At 38.6% G+C, this 24,574-nt stretch overlaps 1 protein-coding gene across 6 annotated transcripts in view; it reads left to right on the plus strand.

The window, feature by feature from the left end:
- The window catches only part of LOC122556682 (glutamate receptor ionotropic, delta-2-like), a 538,289-nt gene that overhangs the window by 256,127 nt on the left and 257,588 nt on the right, over positions 1 to 24,574 (plus strand). For all 6 annotated transcript variants that reach the window (XM_043703714.1, XM_043703716.1, XM_043703715.1 and 3 more), the window contains 2 exons: positions 19,649 to 19,933; positions 21,664 to 21,869. In XM_043703714.1, coding sequence (XP_043559649.1) covers positions 19,649 to 19,933; positions 21,664 to 21,869 — 491 coding nt within the window. The remainder of the gene's footprint in view (positions 1 to 19,648; positions 19,934 to 21,663; positions 21,870 to 24,574) is intronic.

Below are 24,574 nucleotides of genomic sequence, written 5' to 3' on the forward strand. Positions count from 1 at the left end.
CCCCTCCCACCACAGAAACCCCTCCCCGCACACACCATCACACCCACACTCTTCAACCTCCCCCCCACTCCCATCGCACCCCACTCACCACAACAGCCCACTGTCTGGAGCCACAGGGGCATATTATTTACAATAAACATTAGTTACCTGGATAAGGGAAATGTATGCACTTTTACCAAGCTTACAGGTGACACAAAATATGTGAGGAGGGGAGGATGACAAAAGGAGTCAATAAAAGATATAGACAGGATTAGGTAAGTGGCCAAAAAATTGGCAGATGGAATATAATGTGGGAAATACGAGGTAGTACACTTTGGTAGTGCAGATAGAGGGCCTGCATATCATTTAACTCGAGAAAGCAGAAACCTGCAGCAGAGGGGCTTGGAAATCCTTGTGCATAAATCACAAAAAGCCAGTATACAACCTCAATAGTGAACGGGAAGGTGAATGGAATGTTGACTTTTCTTTCAAAGGGAGTGGAGTATGAAAATAGGAGTTCATATGAAGGTCATAGAAAGCACTCGTAACACCACATATAGAATTCTATGAGCAGTTTGGTCTCCTCATTCAAGGAAAGACATAGTGGTGTCTGAGGCAGTCTGGAGAAATTTCAATTTCAGATAAGTTGACCCCAAGAATTGAGGGATGTACAAATAAGGAGAGGTTTAATAGGTTGGACATGTATTCATTCAGAGTTTTGAAGAAAGAAATAAACTTATTCAGATATACAAGACTATTAGGCAAGGTAGATGTTGTTTCCACTTGTGAGAACATCCAGAACCAGACAGCAGGCAGCATCAGTAAGTATATCTAGGACTGACATAGATGGATTTTTAATCAGTAGGAAATCAAGAATTCTGAGGAGAAGACAAGAAAGGGGAGTTCAAGATAACCAGATTAGCATAATCTCATTGAATGTCAGAGCAGACTCACTGGCCTGATTGGCCTACTTTTGCTCCTGGTCTTGTGGTCTTAAGGGCAGGTATTGCTCTAGTATCAGGAGGTAAAAACAATGACTGCAGATGCTGGAAACCAGATTCTCGATCAGTGGGAGTCGGATGCTGCCTGAATTGCTGTGCTCTTCCAGCACCACTGATCCAGAATTGCTCTAGTATCAGCCTGTCTGATTATTTTCCCTTTTCGACACCTCCAGCAGAGAGAAATGCTTTGAGTAATGCTTCCAAAAAGCAAAATGTACAAAATAGGCAAATACAACTATGAATGTTTAGAAGTGTTCAAACTGTTAACTTGCACAATATACACAATGTAAAATGTTACAGTTCAGAACTTTGCCATTCCTCCTCATATGTTTATCAATAGCCATGCTTCACATGAGCCTACTCCTACTGTACTTTATATTACAACATCAACATTCTTGAATTAGCACTCCTACACATTGTAGGTGGCAATATTAACTGTCTGTCTCCACAAATCTTACTATTCCTTCACTTCTTTCACCTCAGTCTTACTTCAGTCTTTTTTTAATATAATGTAGTGACTGGAACCTATCAGGACATGGAGGAAGGGTCTCATCTGCATTGGCTCTTGCTAAAATCAGTGGTACTGCTTTATCTCGAGGTAGCAGCAATTTTTTGTGCTGGACAAATGGAAAGTTTTAGTTAATGAGCAGCAGCACACAAGCTGATTTTATGAAGTTAACCTTAATATGACTGTTCTTCGTCTATTCCTATGAACAATGAGAAAATAATTCTATGCCTTTGCTTGAATCAATTTGTTGAATTTTCTTCATTGCACCAGGTTGAAGAAAGGGTTGGTGGCTCAGAAGTGATCATCTGTGAAATTCACATATTTCTGAAGGCTGAGAGGGTTTAGTGTATCAATAGATCAGGGTTGGGGGATATCTTGGATCCCAGTTGTTGCTTTCCGGATCAATATTGTAGATTGAGAGTCTCAATTCTCCATTTCATGATGTAGACTTTGCTTTTGAATAACCACAGTCCTTGATGTTTGTTGACCAGTAGTATTACTTCAGCTTTAGGTGGTTTGATTTCTCCTTACTTTGAGTAATAGATGGACTTGCAACATATTCTCATCATTTCCTATAGATAGGGAACACCAATGTTCAGACCTGGAATGTATTCGGAAAGGGAATTAGTCACATGGGACTTCAGTAACGGGCATGTGGAATGCGTCAGAAGGAATATTCAACCATCTATTTATTTACCAATAATTGGCATAAGCAGTATGCCATCTGATTAAAAGTAGATTAGGTGAGCATAAAAATTTAATTCATACCACTGAAAAGGTCTGCGTTCTGAGAAAAAAAAAAGTTGCTTGCACTTTAGTTGATTTCTAGCAGTACTATTTATGAGCAGATATATTCTGTACCAATGAAATCACTGGAGTAACCAAGTTGGTTGGATGAGTAGACTTAAAGGTATCTGTAGTGGAAACTTAACAGACTGATTCATGGGATGAGGGACTGACATATGAGGAGAGGTTGAATCCATTAGGATTATATTCACTCGAATTCAGAAAATAAACAGGGTGGATGTGGGAAGGGTGTTCTTATTGACTGGGATTTACAAGACCAAGAGTCACACTCTGCAGATAAGGGCCAAACCATTTAGGACTGAGATGAGGAGAAATTTCTTCACTCAAAAGAGGCTGTGGAACTCGCTATTATGGAAAGCAGTCAAGGTCAAAGCATCAAAGGTTTCCAGAAGGAACTTGGAGCAAAAGGAATCAAAGGATATGGGGGGGGGGGGGAGGGGTGGGGGGAAGCAGAAACAGGCTACTAATGAGAAAATGAGCTACGATGATAATGAATGGTGAACAGGGCTTTAAGAGCCAAATGCCTACACTTGCTCTGAATTTCTATGTTTCTAGTTTTCATAGACTGTGGAAGGAGAACAATCCCTTCGTGCAAAATCTCAGTATATCATAGTTAGCTCCTATAGTATTAATCCCACAAATGTAAAAGTTGCTTTAGAATTTGTTTTTATTATTCAACCGAATATAAGAGCTAAATACATCACTAAATATGTGCAATATATTTGTTCAATCAAATAATTCATTCCCATATGGAATGGGAATGTGGAAATCAAAAGCCACTACCTACACCACTTCTATTTAGCCTCGAAATGCATGTAACAGAATTGGAGAAATTTTGAGAAAGCTGTCATCTTTTGGTTCACTTGCAAAGAAGTCTGGTAGAGTTCTTAAATGTTGGGGGCATGATTACTCCAGGCAATTTCCAAGTTGCCTATCTCAGGTAAATAACAGAAATATAATTGTCTGTACTAATCCTCTGAAGGATTTACAAAGGACCATTAGGAGAGTCTTCATGGCAATGTTAGCATTTATTTTCCTTGAAGGACGGCAAATAAATATAAAAATAAAATATTACCTTCATCACTTTGCTTGAAATGTTTTTTTCCGAAATGCTTCTTTGTTGCTTTCCACCCTATTTATTTGAAAACTGAAAGAACTATAAATGAAAATAATTCAGTTATTGTGGTTATTTTTGGTTTCATAACAATTACAAAACTAGTTATTCTGAACATAATTGGAGGAAAATTGAAAGAATGCAAACTTATGTGGACCAAATATTAAGATATATATTTAGATTAACCCTGAGTTTCTTTGTGCAATGAGGACATGAATGAAAGTTTGTCTGTTCAATTCATTAGCAATATTTACTTATGACAAGCTATTACATTAATGCTCCTTCAAATGATTATAATTTAGGAAAGAGTTCATGGCTTAATTTAATAAAATACAATCTGAAATAAATAAGATGTGTCCTTATGTAATTAATTCTGAAAACTGTCAAGGTGAAAAACCAGTTATTCATATCTAAAATTGTTCCTTAATTCTAAACAAATTAGTATTTTAATGAGGAAACTCAGTGATTTTGGCAATATAACAATGAATGTAAATTATCAAAAAAACATAATTAATCACCAAAAGAGACAAAAATTGTCTCATTTAAAATAAATTATGATTATAATGTCAAGATCAGTGTGAAACAATTAGCCTCTTGCAATATCGTGTGTGGTAGATGGATTTAACAACAGAAATTAAATGCTAGAGGTGTTTGATAGTGAAATAATAATTTAGAAAATGGCTTCTCAAGATATTAATAGCTCAATAGATTAAACACATTTGTCACTGTATAATAGCTACCTTGATACATGAACAATAAAAATGATGTGGTTTCTTTGGGAGCAGAAATCTAAATCAAAATTCCAAGCAGCAACCATCGCAACTCAATATTGGTAAAAGGGGAAAACACACAAATGAACTCTAAGTACTTTATGGAAGTAATGTATTAACAGTTCTGGAATTATTTTGGTAATACAGAAGGAAACTTTCAACTACCAGAAACACATAACAGATCAACTTTGTATGTGTCCAGTACATGCATCTAAAACCAACACGAGGCTGTTGAGACATGCAGACTACATTTGTCAGGCATCAATTGTAATTTACATTGAAAAATAAAATTTGTACATATTCTTTACCTATCTTTTTTTTCTATTGATGATAAGGTACCTCAAGTGACAATCTGGAAAGGTATGGATAGACATTCCTTCCAAAAAGAACTAAGAGATTATTTTGTGGCATGATTTGGTGTAGAAATGCTCACTGAGGCCTCAGAAAAAATGTCCTGTCCTACACTGACCCATTGTTCCCAACCATTGCTCCAACCATCTGCTTCCTCTACTATAAACAGCTTTTAACCTCCTGGTTGCAACATGAAATAATCAAATGATTTTGTGATAGAAATAGGTGAGTTGCAGAATTTGATATTTTTAACACCAACAACAGAAGGTGAATGAGAGCTGTGTCTAAAAAGATCTCTTGGGTGTTAAATTGGATGGGCAGCAGACATGCATTGCTCAGATTCTGTATGTTTAGTTTCCAAGCATTTGACTTCTTACTATTTCGTTCACTAGAAAAAATGTAAGAGCATTTGTAAATCCTATTGTTGTTGTTGATTTATGAAGACAACTTGTTTAAATTTCATATTGATACTTTTCATTCCACATACTGAGTGTTAACATCTTAAACAACCTAAGAACTTAGATCAATAATGTTCGTTGATTTAATAATAGAGCACCAAATGTAATGCATGTTGGACTATAGTTAAGCAATGCCTAGGGAAACAGAGGAAGAAAGGTAGTGTCAAGCGTTTGGTTGTACATCAGGCTTTCTTTAAAAGAGCTAGAAGTTTGGGATGACTGATTTTATGGATATTGATGTTAAATCATATGACACAAAAAAATTACCATTCAAGTTCATAATCAGAAGTTCATCAGTATTTATTGCTTCAAATGTAGTTTCAAAACATGTGAAGCAGAAAGGAGTAGAGAAGCATCTTGATGGGATTACATTGGAGATGTGTATGAACCTTAAATAGTGATAAACACTGTTAAACCAGAAGTAGGATTCTGTATTGCTTATTTTTGTGTAATACTTTATGACACAGTGAAGTTCATCTTAAACCATAAAGGAGTAGCATTTAAAAACAGAAAGTGCTAGGGAAACTCAGCAGGTCTGGGAGCATCTGTAGAGTGAAAATGAGAGTTAACATTTCAAGTCTGGTGAACCTTCATCAGAATGGCACTGTTGTATTTAAAAATAAGACAATAGGCATCCCATTTCCACTTGTTCATTCTTCTGAATCTTTCAGAAGGACAACCATTACTTATGCATGAGGAGCATGTGCATTGAATACTGCATGGAATCTGTAGTTATCAACAATAAACATTTCCCAGCAATACAGTACATGTGTTATAACATTAAAAATTATTATTGTTCTGACCTTCTCTGCTCTTTACTGAATTTTCTGACTCAGAATTAGTCTTTAGCTAATATGACATATACACCTTTATTTTAAAGTCCATAATGACAACAAAGCTTTTAAAAAGAAATAGGAAAATTAAGCTCACAAAATATGAAATTGTCACCAGAATTACTGCCATGGGAAGACATTAACAGACTTGATGCTGCTCAATTGATTTGATTATGTTATTCTGCTCATTCTTGAAAAAATATTGCATAAAACTTTTAGTTTTAACAAATATTGAAATATTTGTGGATTTTTGTTTGTAAAACATGCAACCATTAATTGTGCTAGCCAAAAAATATAATCAGTACAATTGCGCCACTAAAGTTTTTATTTTAAACATGGCCTCTGACTGCCCTAGACCTAAAATAAAAAAGCAAAGTATAGTAGATGCTGGAGATCCAAAATAAAAACATAAAATGCTCGATAAAATCAGAAGGTCTGGCAACATCTGCAGAAGGAGTGAACAAGTTAATATTAAGTCCAATATGACTCTTCTTTGGAATTGAACAGTTCAGGCAAATGATTATTCTCATAGTGTTGACAAAGTGAGAGGAGGAGCAAGTGAAACAGATGGTGAAGGCGCCCAAAGTAAAAGGCAAAGCAAGTGTTAATGAGTCCTGAAGGCTGTAAAATGCATTAGTGGAAAATTAGGTGCTATTGTTTCAACGAGCATTCACTGGAACACTGCAGTAGACCGAGGACAGAACTGTTAGTCTGAGAGCAAGGTGACGGTTTGAATGGCAATTGACTGGAATTCAAGAACATTCTTATGGTCAAACCAGGTATTCCACAAAAATAGAAGCAGAGATTGGGCAGAAGTGCAGGAAATGGGTCAGACATGATTGAGAGCCTTGTCAACCATGATGAGGAAAATCCTCAGTTGAGGAAAAAAAATGTCTTAACAATTAATTTAGCAACTGCTTTAGGAAAATTTTGTTAAACTGTAAAGTGTTCAGAAAAGACTTACAAGATAGTTGCCAGGATTGAAGGTTTTGGGTTTCAGGAGAGGCTGAATAGGCAGGGTTTTTTTTTCTCCTGGAGTGTCAGAGGCTGAGGAGTGACCTTATAGAGGTTTGTAAAATCAAGTGAGACATGGATAAAATAACTCCATGAACACTAATATTCCATCACTAAGTCACCCTTATATACACATGCATAGTACATAATGCTGAACCAGCTAGCACAGAGCTAGCTCCTAGAGTGAACAGAGCCCCTGACACTCCTGTTTATATCTGTCAGAAAGGGTTCCCTGATTGGACCAGAGTACCAGCCCCAATCAGAGAATTCACATTCTATGACATCCATCTGGCTGATCTAATTTCAATCGCAATAGCTAGGGTGAATATGCAATGTCCTTTTTCTATGGTACAGGTATGTTTAAAATGAGAGGGGAAAAATCTAAAAGGAACCTAAGGGGCAACGTTTTCATGCAGAAGGTGATGCGTGTATGGAACAAGCTGTCAGAGGAAGTGGTGGAGGCTGGTACAATTGCAACATTTGAAAGACATCTGGGTGATAGATGAATAGGAAGGGTATAGAGGGATATGGGCCAAATGCTGGCAAATGGGACTAAATCAGCTGAGGTAATTTGGTCAGTATGGGCAAGTGGAAGAAAGGATCTATTTCAGTGTGTATAACTCTATGGCTCTATAACTACAGATCATTGATAATGTCCATTTTTATTGTAGCCCATTCTCTCCCTACCCTATCCCATGTCCTGTTTGCTTGGGTTTACTCTCAGAAAAGCCAACATTTTTCCTTGCTATCAACACCAATTCTTTTTCTATGTTATTCTCTATTACCATTTCCACTTTTTGTGTCTTTTGCTGTGGGTATGCTCACCATCTGTTCCACTTATTTCTCATTCCACATACTCACAGAATAAAAAAGATTACTTTCTGGCCTCCTTCTGTTACAAAGAAATGTTCACTCTGTTGCTGTCTTCATTAATGCTGACAAACCTGCTGAGACTTTCCAGCACTATGCTATTATTTTAGCATGATTTGGAGATGCCGGTGTTGGACTGGGGTGTACAATTTTAGCACTGAGCTTAACTTTGACATAATGCCAAGTCTAGGGATGTCTGGCACAGTTCCTTCCAGAATCAGATTTGAAAGAATACTGAAGCTCGTTACCAATTTTTGGCTGATCTGCAACTGAAGCTGCTATGCGTCAAAGCAGAGTGATAAAGAAGCAACAGTATAATTGCTCCCTAAGGTTGTATTGGAGGTGTTGTATCAAAAGCTGTTAAAATTGTCATTTTAATTTCTTGTCAGTTTTCATGTTGGAGGAACATACTTTGTCGGTGTTCTTGTTAGAGTGAGAAAATATTATGTTTGACATTCCAGGGAAACTAATAATGAATCAAGGACTGAAATACTCTCACACTGGTATAAGCAATAATGTACTCAAATTGGGAAGAGGTGACTAATGGACTTGAGTAAGAGCAAGGTCTAGTTAGACAAGTATTGTCATGGTTTAGGGTCTACAGCATGTCTCTTTTGGTTTGCAGCCACATGGTATCCCAATTCCATTAAACCTATAGGTGTCAAGTGGGGTCAGGGATTTTTTTTTTCAAAAATTTTTGTCTTATCTGCTACCAACCAATCTGATTTTGTATATAGAATTCCAGCCCTTTAGGATCTCTGTTGGGATGTCAATTATACAATAATTTTAAGAAATAATTAGATAAGAGAGAGTATTAAAAGATATTGTGTCAAGCAATATCCCACTGTTAGGATTCAAAATAACCATGATCTCAATAAATGATGGGTCCTAGTTGAGGATCGGGTATCCTGGCTCTTCCTAACTTTTGAATCGACAAGGTCCCATGAAGTAACTGGAAAGATTGTGCCAACAAACATGCCCTTCTATCCATAATTCATCACAAAATGTTTATCGTCCCAATAAAATCCTTGATATAACCAATTTGTGCTTCTGTTTGCTATTCAGGACAAAAGCAATTCATCTAGGAGAAAGTGAGGATTGCAGATGCTGGAGATCAGAGCTTAAAAATGTGTTGCTGGAAAAGCGCAGCAGGTGAGGCAGCATCAAAGGAGTAGGAGAATCAACGTTTCGGGCATAAGCCCTTCTTCCTGAAGAAAGGCTTATGCCCGAAACTTCGATTCTCCTACTCCTTTGATGCTGCCCGACCTGCTGCGCTTTTCCAGCAACACATTTTTAGGTAAAAGCAGTTCATACCAAGTTTTGTTATTAACAGAAAATGACTATTTATTGCTACACACTTAACTTCAACAAATGGCTGAGAAAACAAATCCCTAAGCTATTAATACGTGACTTAAATTATAAAAGTTTAAAAGCCCCAAATGCATGCATCATTAAAAAGATGAGAGAGTTTAACATATTATATGTGGAGGAAAAATAGGACAAAATTCTGATCAAGAGTTCAGATCACCCTTGTGGGTTAGATTATCTCTCGCGGTTCTGTTTGAATCTTTTTAAGCAATGATGGCAAACTATTGTGTGTAAAGCAATAGTTATTCTTCATTTTGATAGCTGATCCAGTGGTCATAGAATCCCTCCAGTGCAGAAAGAGGCCATTTGGCCCATTGAGTTTGCACTGAACCTCACTAAGACCCAGTCTATCCCCATAACCCTGCAGTTTCCCATGGCTAATCCACCTAGCTTGCACATCCTGAACACTAGAGGACAATTTACCATTGCTAACCTGCACAGCTTTGGACAGTTGGAGGAAACTGGACTACCTGGCAAAAACCCATACAGACACAGGGAGAATACACAAACTCAACACAGTCACCCAAGGCTGGAATCAAACCCAGAACCCTCCCGTTGTGCAGTAGCAGTCCTAACCACTGGACCACCATGCCAACCTAAGTCTTTGTATGCTAGAATTCTCTGTTAAAGTTTAATGGTTTTCTTGACTGTTGACTAGATAAGAGATAGACAGATAGAGTGAGAGCAGGTTGTTGTCAGCTTGCAGGCTCTGGATGTCTCTGCCTGTTCTGCTTTTACAGCTTTGTAACAAACTTCTGGTCAACCAGATGGCAATCATCAGGTGATCTTTCGTAAACTCAGACTTCTGGTTCCACCCTGTCTCAAAGTACCTTCCTCACTGCTATGAAAAGCAACACTGCCTTGAACAGTTAAAAATGTGCACCATTTTATTTTTCCAAGCTTCTAAGCGCTCCTAGAAGTTTAGTTATATGACAGTTCAACTTCGATTACAGTTTATTTTCAGTCCAAAAAAGGGGAAAGAAAATAGTGTGATTCCTTAAAGCCTATCCATACTGTCATTGATAGCATGGCTCATTTGTCAGCACTCTTGTCACTGATTCAAAAAAAGACATAAGAATTAAAAACAGGAGTAGATCACTCAGCCTTGAAACCTTCCCACCATGGTAGAAGATCGTGGTGGATTTACCTTAGGCTTCAACTCCTCTTTCAAGCCTGCTCCCCATAGCCTTTGACTATCTAACTCCCCCCTTTCTAAATACTTGAAGTGATCTAGCCTCCACAACTCGTGAGATAGAAATTTCCAGATATTTCCTCTCTCTGGGAGGAGACAATCACTTACATGTGAGTTTTAAATATGTGTCACCATATTCTGTGATTACATCACCTACTTGGTGATTCCCCCACTAGTGGAAATATTTTCTCAACATCTGCACTGTCAGGTTTTGAGGAAGGGTCACCGGCCCCAAAACATTAACTTTGGTTTCACTTCACGGATGCTGCCAGATCAGCTGAGCTTTTCCAGCAACTTCTGGCTTCGTTTCTTCACTGTCAAGCTACACTCGTCATCTTTTAATAAGATCACCCCCATTCTGCTAAACTCCAATAAATAAAGTCCTCACCTATTTAGTTGTTCTTGATAAGGCAATCCCTTTCCAGTAATCAACCTAGTGTTTCTTTTTTGAATGATCTCCAATGCCAGGATATTCCTTTTTAAATGCAGAGAGCAAAACTGTACAAAGTACTCCAGATGCACCCTTACCAAAATTGTCTACAATTATAGCAAGAGCTTCCCATTTTTAAACTCCAAACTCTCTAACAAGGAAGATCAAAATTCCATTTGCCTTCTTAATCACTCGTTGCACCTAACATTTTTATGTTTGATGCACAAGAACAGCTAGATCCTGTGTGCTGCACTTTTTTGGAGTCTCTCTCCATTTAATTAATAGTCTTTCTTTTGATTCTTTCCACCAAAAGCCTCACAGTTTGTTGCTTTAAATTCGATCCGCCAAGTTTTTGCCCACTCACTCAACTCATCTATATCCACTTGCAGATCCCACATGTCCTTAGTACAATGTGCTCTGCCACCTATGTTTGTATCATCAGCAAAGTTGGATTCATTTCATTCAGATGTTATGTTCCAGGTTTTGACACTCATTGCAGCACTGAGGGAGCAATAGTTGTAGGAGTTATCTTTCCGAAAGGAATTTAAACCTCGTGTTGGACATGGATATACAGAGATCCGAAAAATAGCTTGAAGGAGCACAGGGGAGTTATCTTCAGTTTTCTAGTGAATAGTTACCTCTCAAGCACATGAATATATCTAGTCATGTTCACATTGTTAATTGTGAGTGTTTGTTAAGCTCAAATTGATTCTTGTGTATCGTGTGATTGATTAAAAGTTTACTTATAGTTAGCTAATTGAATAAGACCACAGAGAAGTACTAGAAATTACTTAACTCATAAATTTGAATAAATTAATTAAATAAGTAGAGATGGCCAGACGGGTGATGTGCTCTAGTTGTATGATGTGGGGGCTGGCTGATCCCATTGTGAACGGCATTGACCACATCTGCAGCAAGTGTTGGTTGCTGGAAGAACTCCGGATCAGAGTTGATGAATCTGAGCTTCAAACACTGCAGCACATATGGGAGGGGGAGAGTTACCTGTTTGCTTTGTTTCAGGAGGCAGTCACACCCAGTAGATTAAGTAATTCAAATTCAGTTAGTGATCAGGGACAACAGGGTGTGACTGTAAAGTGAGGCAGGTAGGGGGTTTCTGAGTTCAGGAGTGGAGGAGCCTCAGCCCTTGACCTTGTTCAACAGGTAGGAGATTTTGCTCCCTGTATTGCTGAGGAAAACAGCTGTGGACAGGATGAGCCAGCTGACCACGGCACCATGGTGCAGAAGGCCATTCAAGCGGTGGGAGAAAAAAGACAATTAGTTGTTATAGGGGATTCTATAATTAGGGGGCTTTGTGAGCCAGATCAGGAGTCTCGCATGGTGTGTTGCCTGCCCGTTGTCAGGGTGCAGGGCATCTCCAACCGGCTTGAAAGGATATTGGAGCAGGAGGGAGATGATCCTGTTGTTGTGGACCACGCTGGCACTAACAACATAGGCAAGGCTAGGAAAGAGGACCTGTTAGGGGAGTATCAAGCACGAGGAAGGAAATTGAAGAACAGGTTCTCGAGGGTCATAATCTCGGATTACTGCCCGAGCCACGTACTAATTGTCATAGTGATAAGAAAATTAGGAAGTAAACACATGGCTAAGAGATTGGTGTGGGGAAGAGGGATTACATTTCATGGGACTTTGGCATCAGTTTTGGAACCGGGGCGATCTGTACCAATGCGGCGGTCTCCACCTGAACCGATTTGGAACCAGTATTCTGGCGAAAATGATAAATAGAGTGGTCACTAGAACTTTAAACTTGTGAGCCGGGGAGAAGTGAAAGGGAAAGCAACAGGGAATATGGAGTCAAGTAGAAAGATAAGCAGCAGGTTCGCATGTGTGCAGGGTTGAAGTTCAAGACAGACGAGGTATGAAGCAAAAAGGAAGGATAACTTAGGACATATTACTTGAGATGATGGAAATCATGAAAGTAAGAAAATTTGTGTTAAGGTGCTTTACCTGAATGCTCATAGTATTCGTAACAAAGTAGATGAATTAACGGCACAAAACATCGTGAATGATTATGATGTGATAGGCATCACAGAGACATGGTTGCAAGGGGTTCAGGCAGTTAACCATCCAAGGATTTACAACTTATCAAAAAGACAGGGAGGTGGGCAGAGGGGCCTTGTTAGTTAAGAATGAGATTAAATGTATGGCACTGAATGACATAGGGTCAGATGATTTGGAGTCTGTGTGGGCGGAGTTGAGCAACCACAAAGGCAAACAAACCGTAATGGGAGTTATGTACAGACCTCCCAGCAGTGGTCAGGATCAGGGGCGCAAGATGTACCAGGAAATAGATAGGACATGTCAGAAAGGCAAGGTCATAGTGATCATGGGGGACTTCAATATGCAAATGGCCTGGGTGAATAATGTTGCCGACGGATCCAAAGAGAGGGAATTCATGGAATGCTTACAGGATGGCTTTTTGGAACAGCTTGTGATGAAGCCCACAAGGGAGCTAGACTTTATAAAAGATCTTAAAGTAAGGGAACACTCTAAGGGCAGCGATTATAATATGGTGGAGATCAGTCTGCAGTTTGAAAGAGAGAAGGCAAAATTGGATGTAATGGTGTTACAGTTAAGTAAAGGTCATTACAGGGGCATGAGAGAGGAACTGACAAAAACCGATTGGAAGCAGAGCCTAATAGGGAAGACAGAAGAGAAACAATGGTAGGAGTTTCTGGGTGTAATTGAGGACACAGTACAGAGGTTCATCCCAAAGAAAAGAAAAATTATCTTGCGGGGGGGGAGAGGGATGTGTGGATTAGAGAGCCATGGCTGACAAAGGAAGTCAGGAAATGTATCAAAGAAAAAGGGAGAACCAATAAAGTGGCCAAGAGTACTGGGAAATCAGAAGATTGGGAAGAGTACAAAAACAAACAGAGGATATAAAAGAGAGAAATAAGGAAGGAGAGCATCAGATATGAAGGTAAGGCAGCCAGTAATATTAGAAATGATAGTAAAAGTTTCTTTGAATACATAAGAAACAAACAAGAGAAAAGTAGAAATTGGGGTGCTCCAAATTGATGCTGGAAGGCTAGTACTGGAAGAAAGGAAATAGCTGAAGAACTTAATAAGTACTTTGTGTCAGTCTTCACAGTGGAAGACATGAGTAATATCCCAACAATTAAGGAGAGTCAAGGAGCAGAGTTGAGTATGGTAGCCATTACAAAGGAGGAAGTGCGAGAAAAGCTAAAAGGGCTAAAAATTGATGGGCTACATCCTAGAGTTCTGAGGGGGGGGTGGCTGAAGAAATAGGGCAGGCATTGGTTGTAATATTTCAAAAAATCACAGGAGCCAGGGAAAGTCCCAGATGATTGGAAAATCTCTGTTGTAACCCCCTTGTTCAAGAAAGGATCAAGACGGAAGATGAAAAATTACAAGCCGATTAGCCTAACCTCGGTTGTCGGTAAAATTTTAGAATCCATCGTTAAGGATGAGATTCTAAATTCTTGGAAGTGCAGGGTCGGATTAGAACAAATCAGCATGGATTTAGTAAGGTGAAGCTGTGCCTAACAAACCTGTTGGATTCTTTGAAGAGGTAACAAGTAGGTTAGACCAGGGAAACCCAGTGGATGTTATCTAACTAGACTTCCAAAAGGCCTTTGATAAGGTGCCTCACAGGAGGCTGCTGAGTAAAATGAGGGCCCATGGTGTTCGAGGTGAGCTACTGGCATGGATTGAGCCTTGACAGAAGGCAGAGAGTTGGGATAAAAGGTTCTTATTTGGAATGGCAGCTGGTGAGAAGTGGTGTCCCACAGGGTTCAGTGTTGGGGCCACAGCTGTTCACTTTATGTATTAATGATCTGGATGAAGAGACTGGGGGCATTCTGGTGAAGTTTGCTGATGATGCAAAGTTAGGTGGACAGGCAGGTAGTTCTGAGGAGTTAGTGAGGCTACAGAAAGATTTAGACAGTTTTGGAGAGTGGTCGAAGAAATGGCTGATGAAATTCAGTGTGAGCAAATGCGAGGTCTTGCACTTTGGTAAAATGAATACAAACATGGACTGTTTTCTAAATGGTGTGAAAATTCATAAAGCCAAAGTACAAAGAGATCTGGGAGTGCTAGTCCAGGATTATCTAAAGATTGACTTGCAGGTTGAGTCTGTGGTTAAGAGAGCAAATATAATGTTGTCATTTATCTCAACAGGATTGGAATATAAAAGCAGCGATGTGCTACTGAGACTTTATAAAGCTCTAGTTAGGCCCCATTTAAAATATTGTGTCCAATTTTGGGCCCCACACCTCAGGAAGGACATACTGGCACTGGAGTGTGTCTAGCAGAAATTCACACAGATGATCCCTGGAATGGTAGGCCTAACACATGATGAACGGCTGAGGATTCTTGCATTGTGTCCATTAGAGTTTAGAAGGTTGAGGGGAGATCCAATAGAAACTTACGAGATAATGCATGGCTTAGAAGGGATGGAAGCTGGGAATTTATTTCTGTTAAGCGGGGAGACTAGGACCCATGGACACAGCATTAGAATTAGAGGGGGTCAATTTAGAATGGAAATGAGGAGACATTTCTTCAGCCAGAGAGTGGTGGGCTTGTGGAATTCATTGCCATAGAGCGCACTGGAGGCGGGGACATTAAATGTCTTCAAGGCAGAGATTGATCTTGCAAGGAATTAAGGGCTACGGGGAGAGTGCGGGTAAGTGGCATTGAAATGCCCATCAGCCATGATTGAATGACAGAGTGGACTCGATGGGCCGAATGGCCTTACTTCCACTCCTATGTCTATGGTCTTTACTTATTTTAAAGGCAAATGTAAAGTGTTGTGTTCCAGATGCATTTCAACCGGTCAAACTACTTGGCGTTAAGCAAACACAATGTATTAAAACACTGTAGTTAAAACACAACAGAAGGAAGAAGAACTTAGAATTACGTCTCTGTTGGAAAGCTTAATAGAATAATAGATACAGTAACTATTACTCATTAACTATTCCAATATAATAACATCCCATAAGCAAAGCCCTTGGCAAAAAGGCGAATTCAGAAATCAGATTTTCCCACATGCAATGCCCGCAGTTGGAAGAGAAACCCTAGCTTCTAGCTGGAACCAAGAGAGAGGAAAAAATAGCTTCTACTTCAAAACTCCAGCAGCTTCTGCTGAAGCTAAAAGCTAAAAGAAAAGCTAGAAATCCTGGTCTGTGAGAGATGGCCACACCACTCCAGGCTGCTTCTGTTGCTCCAAGTTTAAAAGAAAAATCCAAGACCTCAAAGGCTGTTTACATTATCATCTCTGCCTCTCATTCAATCTCTTTCTTAAAAGAAACCAGAACAAAATACACCTCTTAAAAACACAGTATCATCACAACCTCCACAAGGTGGTCTTCAGCTGTATCCACACCAAGGCAAGCTGGCCTGGTACCCACTGTCACATCAGGAGGCAGTAGAAAATCCCAGGCAACCTTGTTTCAGAGCCTTTTACGAGCCAATTAATGAACTCATTGGCTGCCTGTCTCAACAGTGCAAATCACCCACACTTGCAATTGTGCGGACTGTGGTTAGGAATCTAGCACACTGATTGGCATTGATATCTTGGAGCCCCAGCCACATCAGTTCCCATCCCCAGCGGTGGCTAGAAATTCTGTCTATCATTCCATCGGCCCTAGTTGTCCTTCAAATCTTGGCTGACATGAGTCAGAATGTTCAGTAAAAATGCATTATCATTCTGGTGCCAAATAGACAGGCCCTTCATTTAAGTGACCTTAGCATCTCCCTGTATTGAGCAAGGCTTTGTTTCCATACTGAAGGTTATGAAATTCATTTTGATGTATATTGCAAAAGCACTGTCTAAAAGTTCCAGGTCATAAGCTGCCATACATCACAGGATTTAAAGCAACTACTGAATGCCACTGAAATAAATTGCTCAGAAAAAAGTCGGGATGTGTAGAGTTGAGAGAGCAGCAGCACTTCTCTTGACTCTACAAAGCTGGCTATGGACTGGCATCAGCCTGCACTCACCACGCTCACTCTCCAATTGCCCTCCACATACATTGACTACCTCTCCTCCAACCTCCACTGGAGCTTCTGCAGAACTCAGTGCCAGTTGATATTAGTTAGGGTGGTCCAACATCTTGCCTTTGTTATTATGATGAGCACTGAGAATGAACTTAGGGCATTACCAAGATTGCACTTGTTCCTGGGGATGTGGTGTGCAAATGTACCCAGATGCCAGTGAGATGACCACCACAAAGGAGTGTCAGTCTGACATCCCTCAGTCCAGGGACTAATCTGTACAGCTCAGCTCTGTATTGCAGACTGCATATTTCCATTGGGAAGCAATGATATTATCTGCAATCGTTTTTTAAAAAAGACTTAACAGAAGAGAAAGTCACACAATCCTTGTATGTTAAGAATCACATAATATTCCAAGTGTGGTCTCATCAATTGTAGCAAGGCATCCATGCCCTTTCAAAAATTGCAACAGAAACTACATTTCAAAAGAAGCTTTTTGACTGTGCAACATGTTTGGACATCTTGAGAGCAGGAAAGTTACTATATAAATGAAAACTGGGCTTTAAAATAAATTATAGTTGTGAGCATCAGCAAGTGATTTACTAAAAAGTTCAGTTTCTCAGAAAACCTAACTAATAAAGCATCAATATCCCAGCTCTGATTTTTAAAATATATATATATATATATATATATTCATATCTGGGATGTGAGCATCTTTGGCTAGACCCTTGCCCAATTGTCCCTGAGAAGTTGATGGTGAACCTCCTTCTTGAAGCACTGTAATCCATCTTGTCCATGTATAATCACAGTCCTGTTACGAAGGGAATTTCAGAATTTTGACCTCATGATAACCGGGGAACAAACTTGTATAATTCCATATCAAGCTAGTATGTGGCTTCAAGGGGAAATTGCAGGTGGAGGGTCTTCCTTTGTGTTTATTGCTTTGTTCATCTTGGTCATAGAAGTGGTGGGCTTGGAAGGTGCTGCTGAACTAGACATGATGAGTTGCTGGTGTGGATCTCATGAATGGCATAGACTGCTTGGTCTCTGCACTTTTGGTGGAAGGAGTGAATATTCAAAGAGGTGGATAGGGTGCTGATTAAGCAAACTGTTTTGCTTTGTGTTGAGCTTCAAGTGTTGTTCGAGTTGCATTTCTGCTGATCTGATCGTGATTTTAATACTGCATTCCTGTCTGTTCCTTCTAATTCTGGACGTCCTCTTTGATTAAAAAGATGTGTAACTCAGTCTTGAATAGATGCAAAAAACCAACCTCTATTACTCCCTGGGGAAGAAAATTCCAAGATTAATGACATTGACAGAAAAAAAAATCCCCTCCTTTCCGTATTAAATGGGAACTCTCTTATTCTAAAACTGTGTCCTGTAACTCTAGATGCCCCTGAAAGAGGCAGCCCCTCCTAGCATCAATCTTGTCAGAACCTCTTAGAATCTTAGGTTTTAATCAAATCACTGTTCCTTCTAAATGCCAAAAACTATAGGTCCAAGCTCTACAGTTTTTCCCTATAAAACATTTTTTTAAAAATCTCAGGTAATTAGCTGAGTGAATTTTCTCTGAGCAGCTTCCAATGCAAATACATCCGTCCTTAAGTATAAAGACCAAAACTATATCAAGTACTTGAGACATTGTCCAGTAGTAGCAAGACTTCTTTACTTTTATATTCTGTCTCCCTTACAATGAAGTCCAGCATTCTATTAGCCTTCCTAATTACTTGCGATATCTGCATGCTAACATGTTGATTCAAGTACAGGGCACTCAGACATATCTGTGCTGCAGCTTCTGCAATCTCTATCCATTTAAGTAATATTCATTCCTAATGGATTTCTGAAACAGCACTCTTTTCCAATACCACACTTCTTAGACTACTAACCCCTATCTCCCACACCATTGCCACCGACATATATGATTAGTTCATGGATGCTTTTGCTTTCAAGAGTAAACTATTTATTTCAGCAAATGTTCTCTTCCTATTACCCAATAAAAACATCCTTTCTTCGAGGTCCTGTCCTGTGGTAGCCCTGAATCCTTGCCACTCTACATCCTCACTTATCTTTCCACCATCTTCCACCTGAAATCCATTCCCAATAAATTCATACTACCCTGCTTTATCTCATTGACATGTAATCCATTGGTGACATCATTTAAAGTCATAGAGTTAGAGTTGACATGTATTTAAATAAGACCTGGATGTCCATCCCCATCTCCTTTTATTAATATTTCCCTCTCAAATTTCCAGTGAATACAACCTTGAATTATTCATAACTTCCTCCATCTAAAAATTGAAAAGAGCAAAGCATTGAATCTCAAGTAATGTCTGTTTATTTAATTCTGGAAGATACTTCTGAACCAGACAATTCATACGTTGATTGTTCATCATCTCTCCCATATATATGTTTGTATTTCTATTTACATTTAACCATCAATGAAATCATCCATATATTCATTAACTCCAGACTTTCAATGCTTTCCTGGCCAGTCTGTTATACTAAACTCTCTAAAAGTTGCAACTTATCCCAATCGGCGCTGGCTGCATTGTGTCTGAGAACAAGTCATGCTGACTCATCTCATTCATTCACACTGACCTGCTTTGACTCGTGGTCATCAACTATTTAAATTTAAAATGTTCATTCTTACATTTAAATCTGTCCATGAGTCTACCTTCATTTCCTCCTCCATCCATGCAACCCATAGTCTCTGATCCTCAGAGTCCATCCTTTTCAGTGTTCTTCCTTCCTTCATTACACTATTGGCAATTTTGTTCTCAATAGCATTGAAACCATGCTCTGCAATTCTGAGCCTCAGAAATTCCCCACCTTCTTGCCCTTTGTGAAAAGGTTCTTACAATCCATATTTCACCCTTTTTCTTCCTAAACGCATTGGGATGTCAGCCTGAGTTAACAGCACTACTTAAATGCAATTGCTGTTGTTTGATCATTAACGGAATTTTTTCTTCTTTTTCAGCCTGTGACCTTGTGTCACAAGGAATTTTGGCTCTTGTTAGCTCCACTGGCTGTGCTCCTTCAGCTTCACTTCAGTCCTTTGCAGATGGAATGCATATTCCTCACCTCTACATTCAGCGCACACCAGCTGGAACTCCACGTTCTCAATGTTCTATTACAAGGAATACAAGAAACAGTGATTACACGCTTTCTGTCCGTCCTCCTGATTACTTCAATGAAGTGATTCTCAAAGTAATCACAGAATTTTCCTGGCAGAAGTTCATGATCTTCTATGATGACGCATATGGTAATAATATAACCTGGTGTTCCTTAAATTATCAAGTGTAAATAATTGTTCTAGCTTTAATAGTTTCAGTACTGATGTCTAACTTGTCATTATTTGAACCAAAAAAATATTTAATCCATATACATAGTACCCAAATTTTAATACAAATAAGAGGGCTGAACTAACACCCGTGTCATATTGTGAATCCGATTAAAGTCGTACAGTATTTGTGTAAACACCATAATACTGAAAATGAATCTAAACCCAACAGTTCAAATAATTAGTGTTGTTTATTTAGAACGTGACTCTATCTAATACAAAGGAAGAAATAAATTAAAAATATGATGTGTCAAATTGAAGGGTTTTGCTTTGTTTTTATGGCAAGAATTTGCAATGGTCCGTGAATTTAAAGGGAAGCAGTCTTTCTCCCTTTTTCAACATTCCTGGCACAGAATTTCTGTGATTTTGTCAAAGCAATAAAAAAAGGATAACATTAGGGCAGGAGTAGTTTGATAGGTAGAGGTGGGAGTTGCAATAACTGTAATACAGCACTACAGATGCGTAAAATGCCAATACAATCTTTATCATACATGAACTCCCCATGGTATTACTTATATCAGATTGTGCCTTGACATCCAGCACCTGGCATTATTATTTGCTGGATTCAGCATGGGAAATTTAATCACAGAGCAAAGAGCATTATTCCATAATAATGAGTGAACTGACATTTCATAAAAGTCAAGAAATGAAAGTGTGTACCTGATTTGGTTCTTTGCTTATTTTTAAATTATAGTTTCCTTTCCCAGCATTTGAAAGTAAGTTTTTAGTAAGTAGGCACTTGACAATTACAATTACCCAGCTGGTTATCTCCTCTTAAGTTTATTTCTGAGAGTTTTATTTCTTTGGGGTGCTCCCTTTAGCATCTGGTTAATATGTTGGCATTACATTTCTGTCTGTGCTATTTAATGCACTTACTAGCTAATTTGTTTTAAATGGGTTAACAATTGCAATGAAATAGCAGAGGCTGCAATTTAGCACAAACATGCTAACCAATAGCTTACAGAGAAAACTAAATCCTCTGTTGTGCAGACTCTGAGAGTAGGGAATGTACTTGTGAGTTAATTTTTGCTGCCAATATCTGTTGCACATGAAATGTAGCATAATATTGTGGGTAGTCATAGCTTTTGAATTCCCAGTCAACATGCCTGGATATCCAGTTGGTTTGTTTCTTATTGGGGCATTGCTTGTGAAAATACGTAATTGTGATTATCACAGTGAGCTTTCATTTGTTGGCTTCTGTTCCGTAATGGTGTTGTAATGCTGCCAAAAGGAAAACACAGTATTTGAAAGTAAAGCAGTTTGCTCATTTGTGAAAAGGAGCAGAGTCCTTGTGGTGTATTGGTCATGTTCCTACCTCTGGGTTCAAGTCTCCCTGCCCCAGATAGTATCATACCATGTCTGGAGAGGTTGATCATAAGTATTTTACAGACAGCATCAAAACAGCAATGCTTGTTTCTTCCATTGTTTATTTAAATACATGCCCATAAGTTAATTTAATGCATATATATAAGCACAATGAATCTCCCCTTTGAAAAGTGAATAAAAATCTCAAATTTTGATAATTGTTTGGTGGACACTTGTAATTATTTTCTGCAGCATGATCATAAAACAGTCAATGGGATAAAGTTTTTTTTTACAATATACCTTAATACATGGAAATCTCATACTTAATATTTTGAACATTTAAACAGATATTCGTGGGATTCAAGAATTTTTGGGCCAAGCTGGTCAACAAGGGATAGAGATTTCACTACAAAAGGTTGAGGCCAGCATTAGCAACATGTTCACAGCCCTTTTCTCCACGCTTGGGTTTGATGAGCTGAGCCGTTTCCGAGACATGCTTCGAAGAGCTCTACTTTTCCTTAACCCACGTACTGCAAAGACCTTCATTAGTGAGGTAACAAATTTCACAACTTGGGTGACTTATACAAAAAACTGTGAAAGAGAAACAGCAAATTTTGGGGAAAAGACATAAGCAGGACCATGAGCATCACTAACAACATATAACTCATATAAAACTGTTACCATGTTGAATATCACACTTCAGTTCAACATTATGAAACAAAGTATGACATTAAGACACATGTGGAGATATGTGGGTCAGGTCAGCTGGTTTCAAGATGGATAATTTATGGATTATCACCAATCTTGTTGTTGATAACAATTATCATTAAAGAGACCAATTATTCCTGCCTTACATAATATGGATGCTAGAAAGAATAACCATACATCATACTACCAAAAGCCTATTTCTCAAATCATCAAATTATCAGGAAAGAAAGATGGCAAATTGAAGAGGTGTAGTGAGAATATTTCAAAGTTTAGGGCTCATGCAACTAAACATATCACCTTCAATAGCGAGGCAATTAAAATTGGGAGAATTAAAAGTGTACTGTTATCTCTGAGTTGTCAGACTGCAAAAGTTTATAGAGACAGGGATGGATGAGGCATGTGTGATTTGAAAGCAAGGTAAAACATGGTAAATCAAGATTTCAGGAAATAGACTTTCTGTGAGTGAAAACACCAGCAAGGAAATTTTTAGTTGACCTCACATTTCTGAAGGGTAGAATGTGGGTGACTAGTGCATTGGACCAGTTAAGTCTTGAGGAAACTAAGGCATAATTGAGGGTTTCAGCAGTGAATGAACAGAGACAAAAGCAAATCCAGTGAAGTTGCTGAGGTGGACACAGAGATATTAGTAATGGTACAAATATGGGTTGGAAGCTAATTTTGTGATCAAATGCAGCATCAAGGTTGAACAGACTAAGTTAACCTCAGGAAGAAAAACAGAAATTGCTGGAAGGGTTCAGCAGGTCTAGCAGCATCTATGGAGAGATATCAGTGTTAACATTTTCAGTTCAGTGAACCTTCCTCAGAATTGATAATAACTAGGAAAAAGTTGTTTTGATGCAGAAACGTCACTCTTCTTTTCTCTCCACAGATGCTGCTAGACCAGTTGAGCTTTTCAGCAATTTCTGCTTTTGTTTCTGATGACAATCATCCACAATTCTTTCAATATTCAATTTGACTTAATCTCAGACTGTTGTTAGAGTGTAGAGCCAGGAGCAAGGAAATAAGTTTGGATCAGTGACCAGAAAAAATATATTCAATCTTTCAGATATTTAATTGTAGTTCATTTCTGTTAAACAAATACTGGATGTTGAATAAAAGTTTGATAATTTGAGAAATAGGCTTCTGGTAGTATGAAATATGGTTGTTCTTTCTTGCATCTGTGTCATGTAAGGTAGGAATAATTGGTCTGTTACATGATGGTCGTTATCAACAACAAGATTGGTGATAATTCATAAATTAATATTACCTTGTACTTTGTATCTATTTGTATCAGTAAAAGAAAGCATAGATCTTATAGAAAATGAACGTTCTATGAACTTGTTCGTTTTGCTTTGTAAAGTACACAGCCTTGGTGGTGTGGCACATTGGGAGGCAATCAAGACAGTGATTCAAATGTCTGTAATTTTCTTCTCCATTCATAACTTTATTGTTTATTCTCCAATTCTAGAGCATGTAGTAAATCTTCATTTGCTCGACTCTTACTTATTGGATTAAAAAACAATCCTGCACACATTATAGGAACTTCACTCAACTTTACATTCCTTTTCTGTTCAATTAATTTTGTGATAGTTATTCCTTCCATTATTCATGTCCCTCATTTGTTTGAATCTTTCTTTCTTCACTGAAGTCTCACCATTAAGGGGACCTGAATGACTCCTATCAATGTAATTGATCCTTTATCACTTGTCTTGATCCACATGGATTCTGTGCCTTATTAATAGTTATGTTGTATTTTTTATACTGCCACTATGATATCGTTGATAATTGTAGGGTTTTTATGAGTAAATTTTCCAAATATGTTATACACAGTAATGTTTTAGTCATAGTCCTGATTTATCTCTCACTATTTGTCATTAATTCCTATCGTATCTGGATTTTTGCAACACATGACTATTTCCAGTCTCTCTTTTAGTCCAGCATGCATTGCTGTACAGACAATTTAATTAACTTTTATTAACAGTTTATTTTCTAATTGTTTTATATGCAAAAAATTAGAAGTAATCTGTTAATAAAAGTTAATTAAATTGTCCACAACCCATTATTCCCTCACCATATAAACACCTGCCTTCATCCTCCCTTAGATGAAGGACTTTTGCCCAAAATGTCGATTCTCCTGCACCTCAGATGCTGCCTGAGCTGCTGTGCTTTTCCAGCACCACACTCTCGACTCTGATCTCCAGCATTTGGAGTCCTCACTTTCTCTTCCTTCATCCTCCCTTATCCCTACTTGTAATTTTATCTGTTCCATACTTTTCCATTTGCTTTGACTGTAGGCCTCCAAATAGTTCCAGAGATGTAGAGGGTAGGATTGCAAAGATGATCCTCGATAGAAGCGAGAGTGACAAAGTAGTTGTTATGGGGTCTTCAACTTTCCAAATATTAACTGGGAAGGTAGTTCAAGGATTTTAGATGGGTCAGTTTTTGTCCAATGTGTGCAGGAGGGTTTCCTGACACAATATGTAGACAGGCCAACAAGGGGTAAGGCCAGGTTAGATGTGGTACTGGGTAATGAACCCGGCCAGGTGTTAG

This window comes from Chiloscyllium plagiosum, chromosome 14, assembly GCF_004010195.1.
Source record: "Chiloscyllium plagiosum isolate BGI_BamShark_2017 chromosome 14, ASM401019v2, whole genome shotgun sequence".
Classification (NCBI taxonomy): domain Eukaryota; kingdom Metazoa; phylum Chordata; class Chondrichthyes; order Orectolobiformes; family Hemiscylliidae; genus Chiloscyllium; species Chiloscyllium plagiosum.